Source organism: Musa acuminata, chromosome BXJ1-5, assembly GCF_036884655.1.
Source record: "Musa acuminata AAA Group cultivar baxijiao chromosome BXJ1-5, Cavendish_Baxijiao_AAA, whole genome shotgun sequence".
Lineage (NCBI taxonomy): Eukaryota > Viridiplantae > Streptophyta > Magnoliopsida > Zingiberales > Musaceae > Musa > Musa acuminata.
Window position 1 is genome coordinate 2,058,481 of NC_088331.1, and position 21,489 is coordinate 2,079,969.

Below are 21,489 nucleotides of genomic sequence, written 5' to 3' on the forward strand. Positions count from 1 at the left end.
ACAAACCACTCCAGGAAATATGCATCTCACCTTGTGATGGAGCCTATATTTAATGGTTGACAAAGCATAATTGTCCTCTCTGATAGCATGAGCTGCACCAAACATACTGAAAATGTTTTGAGCATTTTCTCTTTTTGCAGACTTGCTGAAGTGCTTTCAATGAACAGCTCCCCACATGAGCAAAAGCAATGTGAAACTACAGTGACTGTTCGGAGGAGCAGCTACATGAAAGAAGTATCCATCTTGGCCAAGGCAAAGATAAGTGAGTAAAGCCATGGTGAAAGATTCAGGATCCACATGATAAAAGTTCTGCTGCTGCAACTGACTCATTGCAAAGAAAAGGTTAGAAAAGCTAAAGCTGGTAGGGTTTTCCCCTTTATCTCAGAATGCGTTTATGGGGTTTGACTCCTCTACATTCCATGTTTTATTGCCCAGTGAAGGGTTTTGAGGGCATTAATTGGCCACATCCCTAATCTGCCAAAAAGAGAATGCTTATCCCAAACTTGATATGGGAGCAGAGCATGTGGGGACTTTTAGATGAAGCCAACAAATTGGGATGCTGGGGGCCCAGCTGAAGGGCCACATCTGATACCACCCAATGGTTCATGGGTCCCTCTTGACCCTGTGGTGTGGGTCCTCCCTCAACCAATATTTGCACCTAATGGTCAAAGGGGACTGGGACTTGGTTGGTGAATTGGCTCAGGACAAAAGGGTTATATGGGTGGTTAAATTTTTTAGTGAGATCTAATTACCAATTCTAAGGTTGACTGAGACTTAGACCTTTTTCTAATATGCTTGATTTCCATTTTATCTCTGTCCCACATATCAAATAGATGTATTTCTGAGGCAGTTGATCTGGAGATCATCGTCTACAAAATGTCGAGTTTATGTGTGCGCATGCACTCTTTTTGATGCAATTCATGAGACACAGCTCATGAATTTGGACCATCATGTAATTGTCCGCCCCTTTATACCCTTCTCCGGCTAAGCATCTCTACATTAATTGTTCCCTTTTTGTCTTCAATTGACCAGCCTACTCGTCATGCGAATGGTGTGAGCCCTTCTTCAATCAGAGACGTATCACTGCTTTCACCTACGCAACCAAAGGTAGGGAATCAATCTACAGGACAAATCAAATCAAAATGATGTTATGTGTGGGGCGGTGAGATTGATTCCATTTCCCCATCTATCAAATACCAAGAGCAAGATAATATAAATTAGATTAATTCAATTTGAAGGATGTGTTCCTTAGACTCTATCATACTGTTATGAGATTTTGCTCCATCTACATATATATAAGATCGAACCAGACCTATCTGATTCTAATAATCATATATATATATATATAATACATAGTAAGAGGGGAGATTAAGTTGATTCTAATAATATTAACTTTATTTAATTATGATAATATATTCCGAATTTATTTTATTTGGACCTACTCGCCATACATAGCTAATATTACCTTTATTCTGATATTATACTTGATGTGAAATTATTTACTGTATCACATGGCATTTTAATGTTTTCATATTATATATTGAGGTGTTACAATGTGTTCTAGTGATTGCATATCACACCAAACTTTATAAAGTGTTACATGTAAAAGAGAGACGGTGAGGGAGATTACATTTATACGACCAAAAGATGGAGAAAGAGAGTTGTCGGTATAACTCTTTCTCTCTCTCTCTCTCTCTGGTTTCTCTCTATAAAACCCCGTCCGAAAGATTGGCTCTAGGAAACTATACCATTGCCAAGCCGCGGCCATGGAAGAAGCTGGCGAGCCGTGGCGGTCGGAGCTACAACGCCCGCCGGAGCCGACCAAGGACCCGATGGAGTTCCTCTCCCGCTCCTGGGCCGCCTCCGCCCTCGAGGTCTCGAAGGCCCTGGCCCCGCCGCCGCCGCCCCCGCCCCCGCAGCCGGCCGCCATCCCCGAGGACGCCGCCGCCGAGGTGGAGGAGCTCGGCGTCGCGGCAGCGGTCGCAGGGAACACCTTCTCCTTCGCCTCTTCCGCTACCTCGCAGCTCGTCATGGAGCGGATCATGTCGCAGTCGGTGAGCCGCGTGCCATCTCCCTTATCAATCCTCTCTTCCACTACAAACCAAATTTTTATCTGATGCTGAAGTCTGATGTTTGTTACTCTGTTTCCTTCCCCTGTTCTTGTTGCCATGGCAGGAAGTGGCTCCTCTCACATCAGGACGGCTCTCCCACAGCAGTGGACCTCTCAACGGCGGCGGATCACTCTCCGATAGCCCTCCCGTCTCCCCCTCCGACATGGACGACGTCAAGGTCATTCCTCTCCTCTCTCTCTCTCTCCTTCTCGCTAATTCTTCAGTTGCTTCCTTTCTTGCTCCTCTTCGTGTCGAAGAAAACAATGTCTTCTTGTGAACAAAGACGACGGATTCTTCGTCAGATGGAGACACTGCACGAAGTCATAGTGACGACCGAACTGTCTGCGGTCGTCTCTCTATAATGTCAGCGTAGAGAGAGAGAAAAAGAAAGGTAGAAAAAGAAACGGAGAAAGGGCAGAGAAAACGAGGCTTTATCTTCTTCCAATAAAACCACTGGCATCTCATTTCCAGGGCCCGTTTTTGGACGACTGTTTTCTTTAGCATCTGCGAGCTTTTTGCTCCCCCCACATAGCTCTGGTTTCACAGTTCCACACACCCAGTAATCTTCCGTCCTCGTAAAATGCCACCTTTCGAGCTTTGATCGATCCACCTTACAGTTCATCGATGGTTTGGTTTCTACTCTTGCTGTTGTCCTGTGCAATTTGCGCATGGGAGCAAAGGCCACTTCTTTTGTCCTGTTGCTTTCTGAGCTGAGCCTGCGTTGGGATGTGGGCTTCGTTTTGCTTGTGAGCAAAGAAGTTGTCATTCCTCTCTGCAGAGCTTGTCTCCTCTTTGCCCTCGTTAAAGCGGCAAACTGCTTTCTCTCACAGTGTTAGCCTCCTCTGCATCCTTGATCACCTCAATTCCCCTCCATTACTGTCTCTTGAAACCTGTTAAGCTGTGTTGGAAATAAGTTGGAAGTAATTGGTCTGGCAAATTCTTGGAACATGGGAAGTGCTTTAGAATTCGTGGCTATCGCAAGAGCTTAATAATGGTGGAATCCATGCAGTTCTGTGGAGCTGGTAACGCACCGAAGGCGCAACCTTACAGGGGGACGAGCAAGACAGTTGGGAGGTGGCTGAAGGATAGGAAGGAGAAGAAGAAGGAGGAGACCCGGGCCCAGAACGCGCAGCTCCATGCCGCGATCTCCGTGGCTGGGGTGGCCGCGGCGGTCGCCGCCATCGCAGCGGCTACCGCTGCCGCCTCGGGCTCCGGCAAAGACGACCGCGCCGCCAGGACCGACATGGCCGTGGCCTCGGCCGCCACCCTGGTGGCCGCTCAGTGCGTCGAGGCTGCTGAGAGCATGGGGGCCGAGCGCGAGCACCTGGCGTCGGTGGTTAGTTCTGCTGTCAGCGTCCGGACGCCGGGGGACATCGTCACTCTCACCGCCGCCGCCGCCACCGGTAACAATGTCGACATCCTATCGCTCACGACCCAGGTTGTTCTCCTCGGTCTATTCGTCGGTCCATGAGACTTCCCATGCATTGGCAGCGTTGAGAGGGGCGGCGACGCTGAAGGCGAGGGCGCTGAAGGAGGTGTGGAACATCGCCGCCGTCATACCGGTCGAGAAGGGAGGGACGGCGAACCACAACAACCACCGCCGCCGCAGCAAGCAAGAGAAGGAATTGGACAGCAACAGCAGTAGTTTCAGCGACGAGGTCGTCCCGGAGGAGAACTTCTTGGGCCTCTGCAGCCAGGAGCTCCTCGCTCGAGGCACCGAGCTGCTCAAACGCACACGGAAAGGTGATGTTCCCAGCCCTCCACCATTTCATCTCTTGTTGGGAGCTTCGTGAAACCAATTCGCGAGCTGATCTTTACTAGCAGGCGCACTTCACTGGAAGATCGTCTCCGTTTACATCAACAAAATGGGTCAGGTAATCTGATTCTTGCAGCAGTTACAATCCCCACTTCGAGACGATGAGTTCTTGATGTTGTTCCCGGCGCTGCAGGTGATGATCAAGATGAAGAGCCGGCATGTGGCAGGCACCATCACCAAGAAGAAGAAGAGTGAGTCCCATGCACGACGACACTTACCTGAGCTCCCTCTTTCCTCCAGGTCTCACATGCCGTTGAAACTGCTCCTTTGCAGATGTCGTCGTGGACGTCTGCAAGGACATCCAAGCATGGCCGGGGCGGCACCTACTGGAGGGCGGTGAGCAGCGCTGCTACTTCGGGCTGCGGACGGCGGAGCAACGCGTGATAGAGTTCGAGTGCCGCAGCCGGAGGGAGTACGACATGTGGACTCAGGGCGTTTCCCGCCTGCTCAACATCGTCAACGAGAAGAAGCACGTCGCCTGAACACGACACGATCGAAAGCCAACTGCGAGCTGCACGCATGCGTGGCATCCAACCGCCATTGTAAAGAACGGGAAGGGAGGCGACGGTGATTCCTGTGCAGTCTAGATATTTTTTGTTTCTTGTTCTTCGCCGGGTTTGCTGTACATCTGCCGATGGAGGAAAGAGCAGTGGTTTGTGTTCACCACTTGCTTTCACTGCTCATGGCTGGGAAGAATCTTTGACCGAAGCTAAAACAAAAAAGGCAAATCTTGTGGTTGAAAGATCAAAGCTCTGTTGCCCCCCTCTCCCCTTTTCCTTTACTTGTTCCTCCTTTCACATTCTTCATGCCCCACTATCTGCAAAAGAGATGATAGAACCGGAGATTCATGATTGATGAGAGTGGATTTCGCAGGAAGAGGACAAGAACTCGACCTTTTAAATATTTAAATATTAAAGATACAAAATACAAAAAAAATATTTTTGATAGTAGCAGTCTGCAGCTTCAACTACAAATTCCCCTGTTCCAAAAGCCAGTTTGGTGTTTCAACAGTGAATGCTTGACAAGCTAATAGATTTTACTCAGTGGCAGTGCTGCCACCAATCTGTGGTCAAACTTCATTGTTGCTTGAATGCAGGGAGCACAGAACACCTGAAGGGTCTGATCAGACTTTAACATGATATAATGAACAAGGTGAAGACACCAGATTTGTGAGAACACTTACAGCTTTGATGCGTTGCTTGATGTGCACATCACAGACACTGTGAACAGACTGGCGAATCATGAAGATGAATCAATTCATACAATTCTCTTTCTTCCTGGTTTAGATTTAGTGGCAGTCATTTAGCAACCATGACTGCAACATTACACAAATAAATGCCAGTGATTCACAAATCTTTTATTCAGTTTAGCAAGGGATAATCTTAAGGCTAAGGTATCTGTCAGGAGACAGACAAAAACAATGGTTCAGTTCCTAATCTTCTTCTCCAGCTCCATCAAATGTTCAGGGAGACTGCTGGTTAGATTGCGATTACATCAACAAAGAAACACTAAATGTATACAGACAGGAAATCATCTCACCACCAACCTCACATGGAATGTCCATTTGAGACACTCTTTGGAAGAGATGATTGGCCATTGCTTCAAATCTGATGCAGTGAAGAAGGAGATGAAGTCAAATGAAAATAGGATGATTAGGTTTTGCAATTATAATGCAGATAGATTCCATGTTCAGCATTGTGTGACAAAGAAGTGCAGTTGATTCATCCAGTTTGAGCGATGTAGCTAATCAAATCGACAAACAGTCAAAGAAAAATAAATAAGATGACCTCTTCCCAAACAACAAAAATGCCAAGAAACAGAGGCTTCCAAAATGACCTCTTCCCAATCTCCAAATTAACTCCTATGTTGCTGAATCAAAAAATCAATAAGATGAGAATCTATGTTTCTTTCTGTGGGATGTTTTAGTCAAAGACAAAGAAAGAAAAGGAAACTGGTGCATTAGAGTGGAACTAAGCATAACAACAATAATTAGAACAAGAATGATACAAGATAGAAGCTCAATGCAGCAATAGTAATCAGAACAAGAATGATGCAGCATACAAACACATGCAAGAAATAGGAATCCCACACAAATGTAGGAGTTTGATGACTTCAAGAAACAACAGGGAACAACCAAGATAGAAACTTCTGAGATATTGGCCTCAAATGCAGCAACTCCTATGCTAATCAATGCTGATAATAATATCTACACATTTCTGTAGGTGAATTGCTGTTTATACGTCATGATTATTTGGTACGATGAGGAAACAAAGCCATCAAATAGCAGACAAAGATTCTTATAAAACCAATGTTATGATCTGAACTTAATAAGCTAATTAGTTTTAATAGATCGACTATGATATTAAATATCAATGTATCTAAATCATTGATCAAAATATTTAAGTTAATATTAATAATAGTATATTTATCAAATCTTTATAAGTTAATTTTAATCTTATCCACTTAATCGACGTATTATAATCAACTCGTGAAGTTTTTTTTTTCTCTCATTTTCAATTCTATGATTTACTTGGGATGGTAAAGAATAAGATGTGTGTGATCATAGTCGAATGAAATTAATTGAAAAAAATCATACAGAATTAATTTATAAAATAAAAATATAACATATTATGATTGATTAGATCAGGAAATATAACATGACATTTTTATTAGTGATTCCAATATGATGTATTGATATGTTTGAATAATAAAATATTAGTATATTATTTAATATATTAATAAAAAAATTTATCATTGATAGTGAAAATAAAATTTATATTTGACATATAAAATATAATTTTATGTCAGTAGTTGTGTGCCAATGACCTTTCATTAATGTCAAGGGAAACTGTCCCTAACGGTAGTGTATTGGTATTGCTACGTTTGCCCACCAAGTTCGATTCCAGAAACTTCCTCACCTTTCCCGTGCTTGGTGGTTGCCAGCCGACACGATCCCACCTGGTTCGCGCTAGAAGCTTCTAGGACCCACCACACGTGCTCTAGAAACTTCCACTCCAGAAGAGGAAAGGGCCTTTTTTTTTTTTTTTTCTCGGCTCATCCTCGGTCGCGCTCTCCCAGCAACACGGTCCGCCGAGATGCCGCAATTTCTTTGATTCCTTGCAGGAATCTTCCGTCGAATTCGACGCTTTGATTCGCCGCAATCTCTCTCTCTTGGAGTCGTGATTCGCCGCAATCTCTCTCTCTTGGAGTCGTGATCCGCCCTCGTTCGATGAGCTCGACTCGTTCATGCTATGATATCTTGTCAATCCGAAGGAGGAGGATGCATCTTTGTAGCTCCCTACTGAAGAACTGTTGTTCCCTTTTACTTCTTTTACTTTGATTTGGTTGCGAGGCTTCAGATATTCCCGGCTCTGCTTCGTTTAGTTCCCATTCGTCGCATCGAAGTTTCTACTTGTGATTGCTTTCGTCTCTCTTTCGTGCACCCTGTCATCGTTCCGATGGGCCCTTTTCTATTTCTTTCCTCAATATGTTGTCTCTTCCCCTCTTCATCGATGAACTCGGCTCTTTCATGCTCTGACATCTCGTTATTCTGAAGGAAAAATTGGGTCTTTGTAGCTCCTTTTACTGTTGGTCGTTGTTTTGGTCGTAAAGCTTCAGCATTCCCGATACTGTTTCGTTATATTCCATTCATTACAGCGAAATTTGTTCTCGCTGATTTTCTTGATCTTTGCTGCGGACCAATTTCCCTTTTATTGCTGTTCTATCTGTTGACTCACAGCTTCCCAAGTTCGCAATGTTGTACGTTTTATTGGCTTTATGACCTGGAAAAACCTTCCTTTGCTCCAATCTTGTAGTTAGATTGCCATTGCGAAATCAAAGCACTAACTTTCTTTTTAAACATCCTTTTTCTACAAATTTGGCTGATTTAGGAAGTGTTCTCAAATCTATTTTTTGCTTGGTTGCATTAGCCCTTTCGAGCTTGTAACTTCCTTTCCAAGTTTTCACTAATCTTGCCAACTTTCTTGACATTCTCTTCAACCATGGATCCTAATCTGAACCCAGTGAAAGAGGAACATCAGGAGTTCTCTGATGCATCCGCCTCTTCTACCGATATCGCCATGGATCCTCCTAAGCCATTGGATGGACTGCACGATGTTGGTCCACCGCCTTTCCTTATGAAGACTTACGAGATAGTTGATGACCCCAGCACCGATCAAGTTGTGTCATGGAGCCCGAGGAACAACAGCTTTGTGGTCTGGAACCCTCACGCATTCGCGATGACTCTGCTCCCAAGATACTTCAAGCACAACAACTTCTCCAGCTTTGTCCGACAACTGAATACCTATGTAAGTATTTCCAATGTGGCTCATTTTATACACCCTTCTAGTTGTCTGCTGTCGAATTCTTAGCTTACTTGGTTTATTCAATATGTTATCTCGTTCATCTGTCGGCATAAATAAATCCATTTTTTTGTGCATAAATAAATCACTCATGGACAAGATGTAATGGTTCAGCAGTATAAAGGACTGTACCCTTTTTTATTTTTTTTAGAATTAGGTAGGTATTGATGTATCAGCATATGGTACGTTTGTAGACTTTGGATCCATAATGGTACGAGTCAAGTACCCAAACTTGAAAATCTTAATTTTAACACACTTCTAATTCTTCTGTTGCTAATGGTTGCATGTTATATTGAATGTAATTATGTACACCATAAGATTTGATTCCAAGGGCAAGAAAGAGGTAGTCTTTGGTTATGCAGCAACACTTTACCTGCTTCTGCAGCTATCTTCTCATCACTCTCTGCATAAGCACATAGGCGAAGGAGTATTCTTTTAGTTTTATAGTTTTTCTCTTCGGTAATATCTTCTTGTTTATTTCCAGGGTAGGAGAATACTCACAAGTTGCATGTCTCATAAGTTAGAGAAGAAAATATAGAAAGAAGATACACAGAATGACATGGACTCTTCCAGTAGAAACGATTTTGTTTGAGTAACCTATTTTGCTGTTGTGTTTCCATGTTCTTCTGGCACCAGCTATCATGGCTTTTCCTATTAGCTTTTCAGGTATTAAATCTGAGTTGTTTGCTTTTCATGTTTTTGACTGCATAATTATGAGGTTTCATGAGAACAGAATGTCTTTAGATTTCATTGGTCAGAGTTTCCATCTGTTGTATTGCTTCTTATAACATTGGATATCCATGCAGGGTTTCAGGAAGGTGGATCCAGATAGATGGGAATTTGCTAATGAGGGGTTTCTCAGAGGTCAGAGGCACCTCCTCAAGACCATAAAGAGGAGAAAGCAAGTCTCTTATCCTCCTTTGCAGCAGCAGCCTCTCTCTTCCTTTCTTGAGGTGGGAGAATTTGGGTTGGAAGGGGAAATCAACAGGTTAAAACGTGACAAGCAATTGTTATTGACAGAACTCGTGAAGCTGAGACAGGAGCAGCAGAACACAAGAAACCATCTCAAAGATATGGAAGAGAAGGTACTTGCAACAGAACAGAAACAGCAGCAAATGATGACATTCTTAGCCCGGTTTATGCGGAACCCCAGCTTCCTACAGCATTTAGTTGAGCAAAAAGAGAGGATTAAAGAGCTTGAAGAGGCCATTTCTAAGAAACGAAGACGACCGATAGATAGAGCTCCTGAGAATGATGATGTGGGCACAAGTGGAAACCCAAAACTGAATATTTCTACTAAAATTGAAGCCGAGGATATACATGACTTCCATGTGGAGGAGGTCTCAAGTTTGGGTAGTCTGGCTCTAGAGATACAGGAACTGGTCGACAAGAACAATCAAGAACAGTTTGAGCTGCAAGATGTCAAATCAGATGCAGAGCTGAACGATGAATTTTGGGAGGACTTGCTAAATGAAGGGATCGATGGTGAGAAAGGTAGATTTGAAACCGAGTCTGGAGGTAACGAGGTTGTGAATATGTTGGCTGACAAATTAGGCTTTCTTAGTTCCACCAATCCCAGATAGGGTGGCAATTCAATAGTTCGTATCTTGGTTGGAGTCTTTCTACCTTCCCTGCATTGGTTCAATTAATCTAAAGACACCCTTCAGCACATCATTTTCTCATTTCCTACATGGTGATATGGTTCATGTTGTACATCAGAATATGGAAATTTAGGCCCAAATTTCTTACATGGAATAGATTTTGTTGAACCATTCATCGTGATGCCGCATCACATCATCTTTGGGGTCTTCACATGTACCATTATATCATGAAATTCAATTATTTTGTTGCCGTAATCTAGTCAGACCCCTTTCATTGCAGTGCTATTGATTAAACATGGGAGTATCCTCCTCCCATGTTTTATCTGCTCCTAGTTGGCAAAAACTAAATTCTGATGGAAATTGTGATATGTATTTATAGTTGTACTAGGGAGTCAAGGGAAAGATCTTTCTGGTGGAGATTAACTGGATCATTTTTGTTGACATTTCTGGATATCATTATCTGCAATAAGGTTGTTGATTTTGTTAAATATTTAAACCTGTGGTGATTACAAGTTTAGTAGTTTGATAAAATTCAATAATTCAAATTACCACATGTGGACAGACACATAAAAAATAAGGGTGTTTCTGATGGTGCATATTATTTAGATTTTTGGATTGACAAGCATGCCAACTCATGTGTCTCATGAACTCAGAAACATGACACTGCTAAGCTTCAATATATACCAGTCTTACATAGCATCGATTTGGTACAACTTTCAAACAGGCAAACAGAACAATTTGCATATTGTTGTCCAGGCAGATGAGCAGGAATTCCTAAGCTGAGAGACTACCATGACTAGGGAGGGGGAGTGTTCGCATGCTTCCAACTGAATGATGCAACAGAAGCATAGGTTGTGTGACCTACCACTTCATCTCTGGGGACTGCATCAGATATTTCTTTCAGGTCTTCGCTTGTGAGCTTCACTTTCAGAAGTGACAAGATTGTCATCCAAGTTCTTGAACTTGGTTGTACCTGATATTATTCACAACATCAGGTGCCAGACAAATATGTGTAATATACCAGTGCATAATGGCATCATGAATTTATCTGTGCAGCAACCAGAGGATCATAACCCAGCAAAAAATGCTTGATATGTCAGAACTGAGATTCCTGAACAAAATATAATCTTCTTCTTCAAGCAGAGGGAGGACATGACCTTTGATTTTAGTATAAAACAGGTATTCCGGTCTCTTTCATTGATTCTGATTTTTGAACAGAATATAATCTGAAACACCACTGATGGTAGGTTTTTCTGTAAACTTACCAGGGATAGGAGCCACATCATCTCCTTGGCGAAGGAGCTAAGCCAGAGCCAGTCGTGCAGGTGTACAGTGATGCTTCACAACCAACTTCTCTAATCCTCTAAGAGTCTCTTGTTCTTTTCCAAGTTTTCTCCAGTGAACCTTGGATGCCAATTCTGAGAGAAATTCATGGATGGTTATCAGTTGACAGGCTGTTCTTATAGCACTGAAACATCATTCAGGTATGACAATACATCTTTAGTACAAAAACCTAACTTCATCAAAATCTAGAATCAAAGTTCGAAAAAGATTAATTTATGTCAAATTCTCTACCGGATATGAATCCTGAGGTAAGCTTTCAGCAACTCCTTTGCCAGCCAAGAATCCGTGACCGATAGGACCGTATGGAACAATTCCAATGCCAAGTTCCCTGTGTTTCAACAATCATCACAAACACTATATCAGATAACCTTGAAGAAGGTATGCAAACAAACAATCAGGCAAACTGAATGACTTCCTCTGTTGATACATCTTCGTACAAAAGATGGAGGAGGCATGATACTGAATTTTCATGTGTTATTTGCCCCTTTTTTGTACATCAGTGAATGAGATGATCGTGGTGCTCCAGGTGCAATTAAGTTATTAGGTGAAGCTGATACATATTCTTACATCCTTTTCCAGGGATTTCCACTAACAATGTTTCAAGGATCACCTTGTGCAGTGCTTATCACTTGATAAATTCAGGTGAACCTGTTCTCTTGTTGTTCTTTTTGTCTTCTCATCATCATCTGGATGTGCATGGGTCACAAAGAAATTGGCATTACAAGTACAATACATTACTCTTCCAAAATGCCAGCAAAGTTGTGTATCAATCAACTCTGAGCGCAACCAAAAATAATCTCATACCTGCAAACTGGGATAATTTCTTCCTCAATATCCTGAGACCAGAGAGACCACTCGATCCGCACTGCACTTATGGGATGCAGAGTGCGGGAATGCTGAATCATCTCCAAGAGATCCAAGTAGAAAGAGAGGTGTATGTGGATCAGTAGTTTCATCTACAACATGAAGCTACTACGAAGTTAAATCTCACATGCACCATGAAGTTTGATTTTATGCTATATTTAGATTTTATCAGGGATGTCAAGTCTTAAGTGAGGAAGATTGATCGGTATAAGCAGACGCATGACCCTTTGTCATGCAATCATGCATGAAGTTGTCCATCTGCTATGGTGTTATTTTTTTGTTTTGCTTCTGTGACCCGAGTATTTATGTTTTAGTAGGAAGATCGCGTGTGTGTTACTAATTCGTTTTCTCACTTTGCAGGTCCTATGTGGCTACAAAGGTCACGGGAAGGTTGATCTTTTGTGAGCAGGTATCACAAGGATGTTGAATGGCTTTGGTAAATCCAACTAACTCCATGACAATTGGTCTGTCTATTACACAAATAGAGATCTTCTAGGTTTTGTTACTTACAGTTTCCTCGATTGGCACCATCTTGTCGCGATGTAAAGCTCTTGTTTCAGCAAGCCCGTATATGTTGAAGGTGTCGAAGAAGGTGATGCCACTCTCAAAAGCATGCTTGATGATGGACATCCCAACCTCAGTCACTCACTGGTGCATTGAATATCCCACTGAGACCCATGCATCCAAATCCTAGCTTCGACACCTGCATGAAAATAAATGAAGCAAAAAGAGAAGATTGCCCAAGAGATCAACATTAACATCATGCAGGAAGCATCTCCCTTCAGCTTATCAGAGAAGGTGTGATCTCTAGTCCTTGGGAACCCAACTTCACTCTGGGGGTCTGAATCTTGTCCTGCAACTCCATTTTTAGTCACTGAATGTTTCCTCAGCTACAGATTGTCGATGCCACCCTATATATATTTATATATAGGACAAAGGTACTGCTGGTACTGTTAGCATTAAAATATTTCAAAGAAACTCAAAATTTCTATTATACTGTTATTTCTTTATTAAAATGTATTAAGTTATTTGAAGTGTTGCATTTGTTTTATTGCAAGAATGTTTTAAAGACTGAAGTTTTATGCTTCCTACATCATCTTTTGGCTGTCGGCAACCAATACAGTACGTTTTCCTCGCAATCATCCTCGTTTGTTTTTTGTTCAGATGTTCTTTTTTTCTAGTGTTCATAAATCTGCATCAACCTCTTTATGATCCTTAAGAAATTGTCGAGTTTATGTTAAATATTTTTTTTCTTAATTTTAATCGGATTAAATTTATTTATTTTTTAGTTTTCACTCAACAGGAGAAAGGTTGACGAATGTTCTTAGGTTGATAATTAACGATGCATAAGGAGGGTACGATGCTCGACCTCTTAAAGATAATTAGTCCAGCCAATTGGTGGTGGTGAGAGCCATTTATGAGATTATAAAAAATAAGAGACACCATTTAAAGAAAAAGAAAACAACAATTGCGAAAAAAATATAAAAAAAGAGTTTTTTTTTAGGAAAATCGTCTAAGAATATTATGATATTATAAATAAAAATTACGGAAACGTTGGGGGACTAATTCACAAAAACGCTCAAACAAACACAAATACGATGAATGAAACGCCTCACGAGCTCGATCGAGGGCTTTCCAAACCCTACGGCTGGAAGAACCGGATCGAAGGAGAAATCCCCACGAAAGGAGGGAGAAGAGAGGGGAAACGGGATCGAGATCAAGCTTGGCGTTCAATGGAGAGGACGAGGAGATCGGTCGGACTCGCGGAGGTCTTCTTGATCCTCGGGCTCCTTGCGACCGTACCCTGCCGTCTCTCCGCTCTGTCCGTCACTGTCAACGACGTGGAGTGCGTCTACGAGTTCGTCCTCTACGAAGGCGATACCGTCTCGGGCAATTTCGTTGTCGTGGATCACGATATCTTTTGGAGCTCCGATCACCCTGGCATCGATCTTGTCGTAAGTTCATCCGATTTCTCTTTGCATTAAGGGTTTCAATTTTTATTTTTCTTCTGAGGTTTATGCGATTCGAGGTCAACATCAGGCTGCCTTGACTGAGATCTAATCATTGGTTTCTCAAATCTTAAAATTTGCTGATATTTCGCTTTATTTTGTAGAAAGTTCAAATCTTTTCATGTCTCAATACTTTGTTTCTTCTAGTTCTGGACATGTTCTTGAACTCATATCAAGGCTGCTGCTATACTCCAGTTCGCTTTTTGTATTGCTAAAAATGAGTCCTTGATGCAGAGGATGCCCTCTTTTTTCATTGAATAAGAAAGGAAATCCCTTTCTTGTGAGAAAGGAAAATATTTTTTTCCAAAAGACAAGTAAATCTTTAATTTAAAAACCATGCTTAGTGACTTTTGCATCCAGCCCTCATCTCTCCCCACATTTACCATGGCTTGATGCACATACTTGATAGCAGGCTTAGTGCTGCGTATCCTCCCTGTTCATCTCTAAACTATACATTTGAAGTATCAAGGATGATAGTTGAATAGTCCTAGGATCTAAAGGTTAATTTGATCTACGCAACTTGAATTTGAAGCATGCTTTATGGATACAGTTGCATGTTTCTGTGTAATCTGCATGCAGATGGTTGCATAGACTGGCTATGTAGTTTGACAAAATCAAGACTTTTCAACATACATGGCTTAAAATGCCACCTGTACTGGTTGGTATGGGTCAGTGTTTACTGGTAAAACAGCCAGTTGGGATGCAGACTATGTAATTTTGTCCAATTCGATCTGGCATGGGTTGGACAGTCTGGTAAGCCACTTTACAAGGGCTGTAAGCTGGTCCATACCTGGTTATGGTATCATTCTTTTTCTTTTTTCATTTCTAACATTTGTTGCAGTTTCTTTTTCTTTGTTTTCTTGTTTCTTCTCTTTTTCTCTTTTCTGTTAGAGTCCCTTGCCTCTCCTTTGCCTGATCTTCCTTCCTACTCTGTCACATCACTGCTATCTCCTCCTACTTGTCTGGCTGATTGCCTCCTTATATCAAGTGTTGGATATATCAATGCACACTGGTACCATACTGATATGGGTGCCAGTTCGATATGTATAGGACCAAGATTTTATTCCTTGTGCATATGTATTAACCTTTTTTTTAATTAAAAGGTACTTCCCACCACAATAATCTTGAAGTTACGTTGAAGAAGTGGACCTAATTACTATTCGTCAGAGCTTTAAGTTATCCTGCACAGTTTTGCCTACTTTTTTTATTTTTTGGCTAACATTCCTTGCTTGTCATCCTTCATAATATGTGACATTGTAACCTAAAGGCCCAATAAAATGGATACTTCCATAAACTAATTATTTATCAAAGAAATTGGTATCTTGAATATGAACACTGATCTACATGAAGTTGGTAGGTGTATTTTATTCTTATTATTAGTTATAGGTGAGTAGTATGAGATGCTAGCGAGTAAATTAACTAGCCTTTCTGGTTACCCTTTATAATATAATTGAGTGGTGTTGATGTTCTGAAAGTTTTTCTGCTCTCAATTTGGATTAGCCAGTCTGACTGGTATCTGTTAAAGTCAATCCATGACAGCCCAAAAGAAAATACATATATGGGAATCATGAAAAGAAAAGAAAGCACATTTGACTGATCCAAGACATTGGTGTAAGAGAAGAATAAATAAACCTGTTATATATGGGAATCCTCTATCTTCTATCAAAGAGCCTGCTGGATCATTTGAAACCTCTGAGTAAAAAGAAGTGGATAATAGAGAGCGGGAGATGGACACTCTTTTAAGTTCTTTATATTTTACAAAACTGAATAATTGTACTTTAACTTTCTGAAACAGGTCTTTAAAATTAAACAAACCATGAACAAGTTGACATGATTGCTATCTTATATTATGTTTAATTTTGTAACATTTCACTTTTCTTTAACAAAATTTTGCAAAAGTTCTTTTCTTCAATCTGTATCATTCTTTTGATCGTTGTTGCGGATTCTTTTCTGTAGAAGGTCAACATTTTTAAGGTGCACAAGAAAATTAATCTTTAGATCATAATCTGCATGTTGGTGTTGCTTTTGTTCTCACTCACTGGTTCGACTGTTCAAGCTATGTTCCATCATCATGCATGACTCCATTTTTATATGGAATTTGTTGTTTATATCTTTTTTTTGGGGTAAGATTGTAGTACTTGATTGTTACTGAAATATATCAAAATGTTTGTAGGTGACATCACCAGCTGGTAACACTGTGCATTCCTTGAAGGGAACTTCTGGTGACAAGTTTGAGTTCAAGGCTCCAAGAGGTGGAATGTACAAGTTCTGCTTTCATAATCCAAACAGAACACCAGAGACTGTCTCCTTTTACATTCATGTAGGCCATATTCCAAACGAACATGACCTAGCCAAAGATGGTTAGTAACAATAAACTTGGAGCCAGAAACTTATCTGCTTCTATTAAATGTCGATGATCTTATAAATTATTTCCTAGAAGTTTTCACTGAGACAATTTGTTGGAGGATCTTAACTAATTAATTGAGCAAAATTGGTGAACCATTACTTTTGTTATACCTATTTTGTGAAACAAAAATATTATCACGCTAGAGTGATATCTGTCATATATATGGTAAATGTTGTATTCTGTCAATTTCATTTTCTTTAGCTAAATGTTTATAACTAATCCCACCGCAGAGCATCTAAACCCAATTAATGTGAAAATTGCGGAGCTTAGAGAAGCATTGGAGTCTGTCACAGCAGAACAACGTTACCTAAAAGCACGTGAAGCTCGTCATCGCCACAGTAAGCTAAATTATCTAATTTATATACTTTGTTGAATAGATTATTACAGAAATTGATTACCCATGAACTCAATAGTTTGAAGATGTTAATAATATTTTTTTTTGTTGATGCAAATCATGTTCCAAATGTTTTGTTGTTCCTAAACATTCAAGCTTTTTGGTTCTTAGTGTCCACAGAAAACAAATATCTTTTGAAATCTCAAAAAAAAAAAAAGAACTTAGGGGAAAACCCTAAAAAAACTCTAGAAAGAATTATTTTAAAGGAAAAAAGAAAGATAGAATACTGGTTGTTTGGAAAATCTGAGTGCTCCAGTCATGTACAGCTGTCCAGATAGTTTTGTTGCGACTGTGAACACACTTGGTGTTATTCTATGGCACTCTTTTCTATTTCTTCAAACAACAAAATGAAAACAATGTTTGCACTTGTTTTTAGTTTTCATTCTTAAAAACTGCAAGTTAAAATGTAACTTAAACACACATCTAGAAGCATAATTTTGGTCTTATTACATCATGATTCTATTACATATATATTGTATCCTATTGTATTATAAGTTATCTTATACATGTTATTGCTGCTAGCTACCCACTGTGTTCTTCCCAAACCACTGGACTAGCCAAACCCACCATTGTGGTCTGTCTACTTTCTTTCTCTGAGACATGTCCAAGTTAACTCAACCAAATTAATTGTATCCTGAAAATATAAACAAACTGTACTTTGTTCTTGTAACAGAAAGTAGGGAACTTTTCAGAGAAAACAACCAAACAGGCTATGCTCATTGGAAATCTGAAATCTAGATATCAACAAGTAACAAAATTTTATTAAGCTGATGCATGTTCTACTACCTCCCATATCCATTCCGATAAAAGTCATCACATTGATATGGTTCTTGTTAGATGATAGCTTCGTAGTCTTGGTTTTTCTTATCAAAGTTTAAAAGACCCTGGTTATTTATAAATGTAAGCGCTGGAAGTATGAGATTCTAGATGGTAGCCACTTGTCCTTAAAATTGCTGGCTTCTTATAATAAGATGTTATAGGAGACTAGGATGCTAAGGGGCTTGTATTTTTCCGTCAACATGTACTTCTCATTCCTGATCTCCTCCATGACTGAGTTAAGAGGTAGAAGCATGTTATATCAAGGGATCTTAAAAGCAAAAGTATCTACTTGGTTGTAACAAGAAAGTAATGCTCTACCTTTTTGCTCCTTTTGCAGCTCATCTGATGTGAAAATGCTTATTCTTTCTTTCAGATCATTCTTTTTTTTTTTTCTTGTGGGGTTTTGGGATGTGTGTGTGTTTATGGTGCGGTTTGGGGGGCGGTGTATAAGTGTTCATTGTTTTTTTTGTAAGTGTTTGTTTTGCCTTTCCGGCTTTATTGTTTTTTAGGCATCAGTTTCCTATCCTGTTAGTGAACATTCAAGATTCACCAAATACATGCTCTTTCATCCACTTTTTGTCTTCATTGTTGGCTTTCAATTTTTCTTAAATAGGATACTTTTGTTAGTTTTCTGGAGTTCTTTCTTTTAGACAGTGTTATGTTTTCTTTTTGGGGACTTCTTTTTCTTGTTATGTCGGAATAATTCAGAAATGAATACAGTTCAACTCAAGAGGAATATGAAAATCCACTCATTTTCATTTTACTTCTACTAAAAACACAGAGCTTAAAGATATGTTAGAAAGGTCAGATAATATTCAAGAGGACCAAAGATCCATTTAGAGAAATGGGTGAAAGTAAAAAAGGGAAACACTACTACCACACATGAACAATGAAATATATGCTTCTTTTGGGACTTTACTGGTCCACACTCCACAGGATGCATAGTTCATCTTTGTTAACAGACAGTAGTAACGTTCTTTCTGTATGCTTCCAACTTATTATTTCTCTTTGGATTTTGATCGTTTGTGGGTTCTTGAAAGAACTTTTCATTTGATGGTCAGCGATAGTTGATTGACCAGTTTTATCTATATTGCAAATTTTAAGTCATTTTTTCCATTTCACTAATTTTTGGTAAAGATGCAGTTACTATTTATTATCGACTTGAAATGAAAGAGGCTTTTGTTATCACTTGCTGTAAATAAATAGTTGGAATCTCAGAGACGATAATTCCATAGTACAAGTGAGTGTTTGGTAGTTATCCTACTTGTCTAATTATATCTTTCAACACAGCAAATGAGAGCACCAGAAGGCGCCTTACCGTCTACACATTGACCGAGTACTTGGTGCTGGCTTGTGCAAGTGGGCTTCAGGTTGTGTACATCCGACGCCTATTCAACAAATCAGTGGCATACAACAGGGTGTAGACTTCGACCTCAGTCTTAGATGCCGGTCTTGTTCTAGGGCTTGTCCCAGAGGGTCCATATCTATCTTTCTTTTAGAAGTGAGTAGTGAGAAACTGATGGTACATTCCATTGTATTCTCTAAGACCGAACTAATTATATCATATGGTTTATCATTTCTGTTCTCTTGTATGTTTGTGTTTAATAGTTTCTCAGTTAAAATGCTTTACTGTTAGCAAAAGATTGCCAGACATTTACATTATTGTATTCATCTGATTGTGATTAATTATACCTTCTCAGAATGATCGGCACCCAAAAATGTGATGTGATACTTACTACATCTATCATTTGTAGTCGTTCCACTCTCTTAGATTTGTATAAAGGCATGATTTAATTTCGATGTCATACCCTTCTGTTAGCTCTAATGTTAAGAGTAGTCGTTCTCTGCTCTTAGTGAAGGTGGTGGTGCTTTATGTCTTTAGCACAAAGAGACATTGACTGCCGTGCACCCTTAATCTCCTGTCTTCCGATCATGCCCTCATTGTTTTCGTCATATTACGCTCTATGGATAGATTGGTACGTAAAAGCAACTGCCAAGCTGCCTCCGCCTGACAAGCCTTCGTTACAATGAGCTACGGCGGCGAGAACGGCGAGGATGTTTTGAGGCGTTCGATTGGACGGCGGCGAAGTGGCCGAAAGCGACTGTAGCCCTTCTCGTCTACGTTGGAGGGCACGGTTGGCGTAACAAAGGAACAGACTGCGAAACCCATAGCCATTCCCACGATATAGACCTTGTTCTTCGATGCACCCATGGCAGACGAACCAACATCTGGAAAACAAAGATTTTGGAGCTTGATTCAGATGACGGCGGCAACTTCAGGTTCTTATGGTGCGCCCACACCATCGCACAGAGAGAGAGAGAGAGAGAGAGAGGATGGTGCACCCACACCATCGCATGGTGGCACCTTCTTAGGTGGCTGTGGCGACTGGGGGAGGAAGAAGATGGGGAGAGGAAACTCGAAGGAATGAGCTATATTAGTTTGGTATGCAATGTATACCGACTGAGGAATTAAGAGTTGTAGTTTCAGAACCAAAGACAACACTGAACCAAAGACATGGCCATGACAAGGCAGAGTTAGGGGAGAAAAGCCATAGTAGCTAAACATTGTCGACATCTTGTGACTTTATACATGTATGTAATGTTTGCCTTAATGATGTCAAATGAATACACGACACATACTGCCTCTTTTACCTCGTAAAGGATACACCACCAGACATCCATGTTGTCTCATGAGAGAGAACCGTGAAGACCTCATCTAATCACACATCTATACATTGTTATTGTTCTTGTGAAGTGAGCAGGTGAAGAGATTCTTATACTTACATTGTCTCCATCTTGTCTTGTCCTATATCTCATGTAGGAGATTGCTATGCCTGTCGATGGGGAAGAAGTGAAGCTGTCGCAGCATGACCTAGCAATGACTAACCCTTGACGAACACACCAAGTCATTCAAAGTTAGATCATGCTGGCAGCTTCACTCATTCCCCTGGGCACGTCTCAATGATCTTAATCTGATGAAAATATTATAGCTCCAAAAGGTCAAGAAGAAAACAGAAAGAAATATCAAAGGCGATGAGAAGCTTAAGAGTCGGAAAAAGAATTACCAGCTACAGAGAGAATGCAGAAGAGAGGAGAAACCAAGAAGAAGCATCAAACAAAGGTAAAGAAGCATCATTTCCTTGTGGAGGAAGTCGATAGGAATATGTCACGCTCTTAAGACCCACCGACTGGATTTATAGAGGGAAGACTCAAGTGATGGGTTGGTGGGTGCAAGTAAAGATCCCCCTCCCTCCCCACCTAAGGGACATCTAAGCCAAATCTAAAAGTAAGATGAGACTAGAGGAAGAGGGAGTGAGAGAGAGAACAGCTGTCATACAGGTTTTGTGTGCAAGGGTTTAGGGTTACAGCCTTCCAGTACTGCTATTTATATAGATAGGGGGCACGAGGGTTGCAGGCTGCAGGGCGGAGTCCATCACCAAAGGGTTGACGACGGTCATACAAATGACTGTCAAATATATGCATGGAGGACATTAGACTAACGAATATATGCTGTGTAATAGCTTCTACATGTCGACATATTACGTACCTTTGTGCATCAGGTGGGGTTTGAGCTCCTCTTGAACTCTTCTTAGGCTTCTAATCGAAGAATGACTTTGACGAAGAGAATGATAAAAAGATGAGAATAGATATAAATATAAAATAATATTTTTATATTTTTAATATAATCCATATGATAATATATTCTAAAAATAATATTTTCAAATCACGCTAAATCCAATATCACGACCACAAAAATCTTCAC

At 40.6% G+C, this 21,489-nt stretch overlaps 3 protein-coding genes across 14 annotated transcripts; all 3 read left to right on the forward strand.

Moving 5' to 3' along the window:
* The first annotated feature begins 1,518 nt into the window (after positions 1-1,518).
* On the forward strand, positions 1,519-4,676 carry LOC103983793 (VAN3-binding protein-like). The gene is made up of 7 exons (XM_009401076.3): positions 1,519-2,054; positions 2,176-2,289; positions 3,121-3,514; positions 3,603-3,854; positions 3,936-3,985; positions 4,061-4,118; positions 4,201-4,676. Exons 1-7 carry the CDS (start codon positions 1,767-1,769, stop codon positions 4,407-4,409), a joined length of 1,365 nt encoding a protein of 454 aa, XP_009399351.2. The 5' UTR covers positions 1,519-1,766; the 3' UTR covers positions 4,410-4,676.
* A 2,297-nt stretch (positions 4,677-6,973) lies between these two features.
* LOC103983794 (heat stress transcription factor A-2c-like) lies at positions 6,974-13,173 on the forward strand. Of its 12 annotated transcripts, none has more exons than XM_065181485.1 (6): positions 6,974-8,234; positions 9,095-11,068; positions 11,158-11,373; positions 11,509-11,611; positions 11,734-11,875; positions 12,458-13,173. In XM_065181485.1, exons 1-2 carry the CDS (start codon positions 7,929-7,931, stop codon positions 9,869-9,871), a joined length of 1,083 nt encoding a protein of 360 aa, XP_065037557.1. In that variant the 5' UTR covers positions 6,974-7,928; the 3' UTR covers positions 9,872-11,068; positions 11,158-11,373; positions 11,509-11,611; positions 11,734-11,875; positions 12,458-13,173. The 12 variants fall into 12 exon arrangements, with proteins under 12 accessions (XP_065037557.1, XP_065037559.1, XP_065037558.1 ...); XM_065181487.1 differs by having other exon boundaries at positions 11,813-11,875; XM_065181486.1 differs by having other exon boundaries at positions 11,158-11,875; positions 12,458-12,533; positions 12,610-13,173.
* Positions 13,174-13,700: 527 nt separating this feature from the next.
* LOC103983796 (transmembrane emp24 domain-containing protein p24beta3) lies at positions 13,701-19,318 on the forward strand. The gene is made up of 4 exons (XM_009401078.3): positions 13,701-14,052; positions 16,280-16,466; positions 16,744-16,851; positions 19,017-19,318. Exons 1-4 carry the CDS (start codon positions 13,831-13,833, stop codon positions 19,148-19,150), a joined length of 651 nt encoding a protein of 216 aa, XP_009399353.2. The 5' UTR covers positions 13,701-13,830; the 3' UTR covers positions 19,151-19,318.
* The last annotated feature ends 2,171 nt before the right edge of the window (positions 19,319-21,489 follow it).